Source organism: Centruroides sculpturatus, unplaced genomic scaffold (assembly GCF_000671375.1).
Source record: "Centruroides sculpturatus isolate CEXI.00-Female unplaced genomic scaffold, Cexi_2.0 scaffold1078, whole genome shotgun sequence".
NCBI lineage: Eukaryota > Metazoa > Arthropoda > Arachnida > Scorpiones > Buthidae > Centruroides > Centruroides sculpturatus.
The window spans coordinates 1-8,042 of NW_019385369.1; the positions used below are offsets into that span (position 1 = coordinate 1).

The following is an 8,042-nucleotide window of genomic DNA, read 5'->3' on the forward strand; positions in this document are numbered from 1 at the left end:
TCTCTAGTTGATTTTAGCAACGAGCGTAGATAGGAAGTCGAAAGACCAGTTAATCTACCAACTCTGGTATAGCCTGCTCTTACAAAAGGAACAAATTAAACTGCTAATTTATTAAGATCAAACCACAATACAACACCTTCAGTTGCTGAGAAATTTATTAAAAACGCAATGGAATGTGATGAAGTGTAAAGTGGGCTATGCGTCGGTTTGACGTAATCACTGGTGACCAAATGCCCTTCTTTAAATTCAATATCTATGTCTAAAAAAATTTTTTTCTCTTTTGACCTGAAGATGGCCAATAGATTTGGCCGAAAACGTTAGTTGCGTTTTTTAATAAATTTCTCAGCAACTAAAGGTGTTGAATTGTGGTTTGATTTTAATAAATTACCAGTTTAATTTGTTCCTTTTGTGAGAGCAGGTTATATTCGTGTACAGTACCTATTGCAATAACAAATGTCAAGAAAACGTTTAACTTTAATTTCTGATGTAAATGTGAAAAAAGTAAAAATGTAAATAAACATCGATGTTTCGCCCAAGCAACGGCTGGTAACCGTTTCCGTTATAAACTATCTAACTTTAGATTCATTATTAAGGCCTTCGTAAAGGCCACAAAAATTGCCTCAGTGGTCTTACAAAGACCTCAGGGCGGGATATTGGTTAAAGTTTTCAACTAGCAATAATCGCACTTCAGTATAAACTTCATTAGTAACGATATCGCCTCTGCGCAAAGCTGACTTTACTCTTTCTTTCTTTCTCGCCTCATCTAAATGCTGTAGTCGATGTCACTGGTGTGTGATCTTTAAACGTTCGTTTTATTATCTTTTTCTGTAATACTTTTTAAATTTGTTGGAATTATTAACATTATGCCCACATTTGCAATTGCGGTTTATAACAGTTTCAGTCTTATTTGTTAATTTTGAAATATTAACACAATAAATGACTTTTAAAACGAAAGTGGATTCGTCTTCGCTCGAAAAGAACGGAACGTGATAGAAAATCGAAAAGATCCTTTGATCAAATCAAAATTTAATTAAACGTAAAAATTAACGTTGTTTTTTCTCGCGATTTAAATAAAAATTGAATGTATTAAAATCATCGTTTCGATGATTTTAATACATTTGAAAGTATTTGGTAAAAGAAGCGACCGAGGTAAAATCAATATAAAAAATAGTGTCATTAGTAATAGATGAAAATGGCTATTTAACCTTCATTGACTTGTCAGAAATATCTTGACTGCTTCATGGGTAATGTTGACACGAATGAGATAAATATAAATGAGATTGGACACCCTCAACCCGTTAACTGTGTGCTATGCTATTTCATAACTGGACTAAATACAAAACTAAGAATTCCAGTAGCATATTTTTTTTACAAATAAATGAACAGAAAAACAGCAGTATACTTTGATTTAAAAATTCTTGCAGAAGTAGAACAAATTGTTTTTTTTTTTTTTTCTTTTCTTTTGTTACCAGAATTGTCTCAAACAACTTCAGTGTAAATTGCACATTTCATTTACTAAGTGGTGACCACACGAAACCGGTTGTACAGCATCCCGTAGATAGGGAACGACAATTATTCTTAAGTTTTGATTCAAGTCATATTATTAAAAATTTACGTTCAAATTTATTATCTCCCAATCGAAAGTTGAAAAATGAGGAAGGCGAAATTTTACTGAAATATTTACAACACCTTTTAAAATTACAATTAAATGAAGTAATAAAGCCTGTCCGAAATCTTACAAGAAAGCATGTTTTCCCAAATAATTTTGATAAGATGAACGTGCTACTAGCAGTTCAACTAATGTCTCCTGATGTCACTTCTGTAATGGAGGTTTTAAAAATGCGTGACAAGGAAGGAAACATACACGAATTTGAAGATTCTGGAGCAACAATTAAATTCACGAAAATAATGTACAAACGGTAGACGTTACATAATGTTTCTAACTCAAATTTCTACATGCATTCCAGAAATCCTGATGTTATGCCATTTTTTGCCACAGATGATCAACGCCTATTGTGGCTTGAAAATGATTTCCTTTCATATTTAGAAAAATGGAAAAAGTCACGTGTTGATCAAACAGTGGAATTTTTATAGATGAAAACATATAATGCTGTAAAACTTACTACTCTTTCGACTGTAGCATATATTCGCTACTTATTGTATTGAAAGCTGGTTTTCATTACATTCTAACAAGAAAATTTAATAGTGATGATGTTGAGGTGCTCTTTGGGTCTTTTTTTTTATACTCTTTCCGCCCTGTGGACACTAAGAGGGCCTCTTTTAGCAAGCCCATTATGGGTTCGGCCGAAGCCATAGACATATCCGGACGAATCGAAAAATCCTCAGGAATTTTTCGACCCATCCGGATTCGAATTAGGATCTCCCAAAGCAGTAGGCTGCCACCGTGACTGCGTGGCCATCTGGACTATGCTCTTTGAGTCTATCAGATAAATGAGTGGAGGAAATGATCATGCATGTGCAGTAAGTGTAGCTTACAGTATTGAAAAAAATCTTGAAAACTGGCCTTATGTCTACGACAAATGTGTCCTGTCCTGGAAAAACTGAAAAATTATATACACAAAAAATACATCTGTCTTGTAATGAGTCAACAATTTATGAATATACAATACTTAAACAAGATTATGGTCAACAGTTGAAAAATATTTTTGCGTCATTACAACATATTAATAATAAGGGAAGAGCCCAAACGGTTAGGAGTTGAAAGTTGAAATTTGGTACACAGGGTACGTCATGAGAATGCATACTAAGAAGGTATTTTTCGAAATTCCCCCCGCGGGGATAGGAAGAGGGTTAAGGATTAACCTGAAGAACTCGGCTTCTGCTGTACTATTTTAGATGCGTTTTTTTGCATTTTTGCAGGAAATCGAACATATTTTTAGACCCATCTAAAAATTCCCTAATTAGTCTTGGAAGAGAGGGGACCTAATTCTTGCAACGGTGAAAATGGGTAAGATAGGCTATAATCTAATAATCATAATCTTCGCTAACGTTACATTTCAGGTCATTCAAATTTGTGCCTGTTATGATTTATGTTTAGGGCTGTTGAGAGAGGAGAGCTGGGAATTTTCCCAGACCAGCTCTCCTCTCTCAACAGCCCTAAACATAAATCATAACAGCCCGGTAAACATAAACATAAAGCCCGGTAAACTTAAGTTTCTATCACTATACAATTGATGTTATTTTTGGTAACAGAAAATAAAATCTTAAAGACTACTTTTACTTTTTATTAATAAACAAACACTGCACGCGATATTATATATATACATAATACTGTGTGCAGGGCTGTCGAGAACTTGTAAAGCGGGCAACAATTTGTCATATTTTTTAAACAAATGAAAAGCTTAAAATTGCTGTTAATTACAAATGTACGATAAGAAAATTGATTAAATAAAACACTTTTTGTAGCATTTATTTAGGTAACCTACTCTAATATACTTTTGATTATAACAGTTTTTTTAACAATCGAAATTTGTTTATACGTAAGTATAAAAGTAAAGTAAAGACAGTCATCATATAAGTTTCAATTTAAATGGTACAACCCGTAGTTTTAGAATATTTAGTAACGTAATAGAATACTATTTTTCCCTTTCATCATTCATATGAAACTAATGACTGAAAGTTGTGTCCGTGATTCTTTCACTGATTTCATGTAATTGTTATTTATATCTAGATTAAATTCATATAAATCAATCATATACAACAATATATATAAGTTATGTATTTTTGCGTTGCAAGTTTCATTCAAACATTCGATACTCCATACTTCATGTTTTTAGTTGCACCCCACACACGTATATAGTATATAGCCTATATACACACACATCGTACATACATACATACATATATATATACTGTATATATATTCTACCACTAGATGGCACTAATAGTTAAAGTAGTGAAGATATGCATGGAAACGATAAGGACGGATGGTGCTAAATGTTTATCGTGCTTTTTCTATGAATCGGAGAAAGTAGAGATTAAAGTGCAGTAATGTTAAGGTTGCAAACCTGTAATAAATAATCGCGTTCCCAATTGAATAACTGTGATAATACGACATATTAAAACAAAATGACGTCTGCGGTTACAAAAAAAGCACGTTATTTCTAATTGATACCGTACAGATCATGAAAGCATCACTATTTTTTATTTACTTACAAGGGGAGAGCGCGAACGCAGTCCCCAGCTACCACAAATTACACGCCCCATCTGCCCCAGTTTGGGGTAGTGGCAGGAGTCAGCTAAACCCAAGTGCAATGGTCAAGCCTCACCCTGGGGAAACCGCCCTCCGGATCACGGTTATCCCGGCGCCAGGTAAGTATGCTCCATTATCTTCTCTAACCTCCTCGTCTAAAATTCTTCGGTCTTGTCGTTGGTGTTTTATTAAATATGCACGCCTTCTTCTCTAAATAAATCAGTTATTTAAATACTGTTGGAAGATTTGGTCTTTCACCTACTTTCTCCATAAAATTTTATAAAAAAAAGACGGCAAACATTTATCACCGTCCGTTCTTATCGTTTCGATTCACATCTTGACTACTTTAACTATTAGTGCCATCTAGTGACAGAATAGTCAGCATAATTATCACTAGATTGCAACATATACAGAGTGCACGTGAGGAATATACTATAGTTTCAAAAACAGCAAATTCCATTTTTACGAAGATTGGAATCTGTGATTGTGGTTGATTTTGAAACTAACCTCCAATTTTCATCCATCCTTTTATCTATCCGTCTTTATATTTCTATTCTAACTCTTATTCCTCATTCCCACTTTCTAATTGGTCGTCACTCGTTACTAAGTGTAACGAGTAACGAGTGACACCGAGTAACGAGTAAGGCCGAGCTAGCTCGGCGTTAAACGCTCGTTAGTTCGGCGTTAAACGCGTGTTAGTTCGGCGTTAAACGCGCGTTGAAAAACGCCTAGTGTGTACAGGGCCATAAACTAAACATTACTTCTAAATATTCTTCGATTATTTGCTATTCGTGTAAGGAGACGTTAAAAATCTTTATTAAATTGTAACTTAAATATTATTTAGCAGTTATAACGCGTTATATATAATATAACGAACCGATGGGCCTGTCGGCAAATAATTTTCGAGGGTGAATCAAATATAAATGGGATTTTTGTTCCTGAGCAACTAAGGTTGGCAGTACAGGGCCCGCGCGTCTAGTCTGATTGGGTAGGATCATTAGGAGTGGGGAACGCCGGCCGTTTTAGACTTTCAACCAATTCGTCAGTAGTACTCACGATGTTGGAGCAACAGGTACACCCCTCTGTCGCGCAACGCATAATCATACAATTTCTTGCTCGTAAAGGAGTCTCCACGACAGAAATTTTTCGCAGATTGACTGCACAGTTTGGAGATCAAACACTGTCAAGGACTCGTGTTTGCCTGGCATAAAGAGCTCAAGGAAGGACGGACGCGAGTGGAAAATCAGAAACACGATCGCCGTCCTCGGACTAGCATCACAAGCGAAAACATTCGAGCGATTCAAGACATTATTCGAAGCACAATCAATACTGCTTACTATTGCGAGCTGTTGAAAAAAGCTAAGGCTACATATCGGTGCAAGAAACGAAATCAACCGATTTGAGATGTCATTCTCCTCCATGACAACGCCAGGCTGCAGCTCTAACAATCTCAAAACTTAACGAAATGCACTGGATTGCACTTGATCATCTTCCCCACAGCCCGGACCTAGCGCCCTGCGATTTTCATTTGTTTGGGCCGCTTAAAGAAGCTATAGGAGGGCAGCGATTTGAAGATGATACAGGAGTGGAGGAATTCGTGCGCAATTGGCTCCTGACGAAACCAACTTTATTCTACGATACTGGAATAAGAAACCTTCCTTCTCTCTGGGAAAAATGTATTTCTATAGTAGGAAGCTATGTAGATAAATAAATCATAATGTTTTTTATTATGTTTTAATAAATAGTTTTAAAACATAAAATAAATCCCGTTTATATTTGATCCACCCTCGTAGATATAGTAAAACCGGAAGAATTTTTTCACGAATACGTATGATAATAACCACAATTTATTCAAATTGACAGTTTTTAATTTAAATACTATGCTACTTTATTTTCTTCAAATAATATTTTTATCATTGAAAATATGCGATGTTTACATTGGACAGGTCCTATTGGCGATTTCTGTTGGAGAAAATCCGAAACTAAGCGCGAATACTGAAAAATACTTTTGTTTAATCATTTCTATTTTTCAGAGGGCGCTGAAGTCGAATTTTAAACATCTGTGATTTCGGCGCGTGAAAAATACGATTTAATTGTAATGAGTTTTCTTCTTCCTGAATTGAAAACAAAGCAGGATGTTGATGAAGCTATTAAGAAAACCGAAGATAAAGTTTTAGCATTGAGATTTGGAAGAAAAAACGAATCTAGTTGTTTACGTTTGGATGATATTGTGAGTGTCACGATGCAAATATTTCGGTGATTTTTTTATAAGTTAGAAACCATAAAAGAAGTCACCATAAAAGTCAAACTTTGTTTTTAATTTCGACAGATATGATATTGCTCATTCACTGGTTTGAAGTATGGTTAAGAAATAAATTCGGTCGTAAAAATCAATGAATTATCTTTATTTGGTAAATATAGGATTATTGTAGGTTGTAATGAAAATCAAAGAATAATCCATGGCAAATTGTCAACATATCGTTTGTCATTAGACTATTGAATTGATTGTAATTTTAAGGCTAAGGATAAACGAGTCGTTTTCTTGATGAATTGCCCACAGATTCGGCAACAAGCATAGTGTAAATTATAGGTGAAAGATGTATGAAGCAGGGCCTTTTTCAGTAACGCAGAATTCTTGCTAAGTCTAGTTATGCTGCAATGTTGAACTTGTTTCTAACTACTGCTTGACTCCTCTCACCACTAGCTTCTTTTATGTGTTCTTAGCTCTGCTTACTAAGCCACTCAGAATTCTAACTTAGGTGTTCTGCGTTACTGAACATGGCCCAGTTTCTAATGAATTGGCTACAGAATTGTCCAAAACACTGAATGAATTGGTTGCTGACTTGGCAAATAGTACCATGTTAATTGTAGAAATGTAAGCATTCTTTAAATGATTCAGCACTGTGTTCATCTACTGTGCAAAATGTTTTGTCCTATAGTTTTGTTGTTTTTCACACCAGGCCGCATCTTTTTATTGAGTCTTCTTAGTTAGCTTATCTTTCATAATATTTAACAGTTCATAAAATAATTTCTTTACATTATAACAAAAGTTAAAAAATTTGCATTATCAATTTTTCTTTCATGAAGTGTAGCTCTTATTTTACATTCTGTATTAATAGGATGTTCTCACATTTTTTACTTTTTCAGCTTGTATAATATGACTAAAGTTGTTATAAATTATTTTATCTAAATCCGTTTTGTCTCAATATCAATAAACACTAGTGTTAAAATTATATTGATACAGTGGTACCTCAGGATACGAAATTAATCTGTTCCGAAACTCAGATTGTATCATGAAAATGTCGTAAGGTGAATCATTTTTCCCCATACACATGTGAAACCAAATAATTCGTTCCAACACAAAAAACACACTCAAATTAAAGCTAAGTAATACAGTAGAGCATCGATTTTCCGACTCAATTGGAGACTCAGGTTGGTCAGATAACTGAAAAGATCGGATAACCGAAAAGAAGGAAAAAATACATTATTAGTATGGTACAGGGGTGGCCAACCTGCGGCTCACGAGCCACATGTGGCTCTTTGAAGGATTATTTGTGGCTCTCGATAAATGTACCCGAGTTCCCTTTTCATTTTTGTGTTATTATATTTTCAAAAATTATTATTGTTCCATATGTGTTTCAAAATGTCTTTTAAATTACTAACAACAAATATGAAAGACTAAGTGCAACGTTGTAACAAATTTCATTTCCGTCCAAGTTAAGAATGATATGACTCATCGAAAACTGCGCAAACGAACATAAACAGTGGCGTAATCATCCGTTATCGACCGACTCCAGACCGATTTTGAATTTGTAAACTGTCATTGCAA

The 8,042-nt window shown here is 34.6% G+C and overlaps 1 protein-coding gene, 2 non-coding genes and 1 pseudogene across 3 annotated transcripts in view; 2 read left to right on the forward strand and 2 right to left on the reverse strand.

The window, feature by feature from the left end:
• Positions 1-594: 594 nt before the first annotated feature.
• On the reverse strand, positions 595-732 carry LOC111638228. Its single transcript, XR_002758826.1, has one exon. It is a non-coding gene; the product is annotated as a U4 spliceosomal RNA (small nuclear RNA).
• Positions 733-1,240: 508 nt separating this feature from the next.
• Positions 1,241-2,408, forward strand: LOC111638222 (annotated as a pseudogene).
• A 1,768-nt stretch (positions 2,409-4,176) lies between these two features.
• LOC111638227 lies at positions 4,177-4,340 on the reverse strand. Its single transcript, XR_002758825.1, has one exon. It is a non-coding gene; the product is annotated as a U1 spliceosomal RNA (small nuclear RNA).
• A 278-nt stretch (positions 4,341-4,618) lies between these two features.
• LOC111638224 (thioredoxin-like protein 4B) overlaps positions 4,619-8,042 on the forward strand; it is an 8,602-nt gene continuing 5,178 nt past the window's right edge. Inside the window, exons 1-2 of the mRNA XM_023383886.1 lie at positions 4,619-4,633; positions 6,247-6,443. Coding sequence (XP_023239654.1) covers positions 6,312-6,443 — 132 coding nt within the window. The 5' untranslated portion in view covers positions 4,619-4,633; positions 6,247-6,311. The remainder of the gene's footprint in view (positions 4,634-6,246; positions 6,444-8,042) is intronic.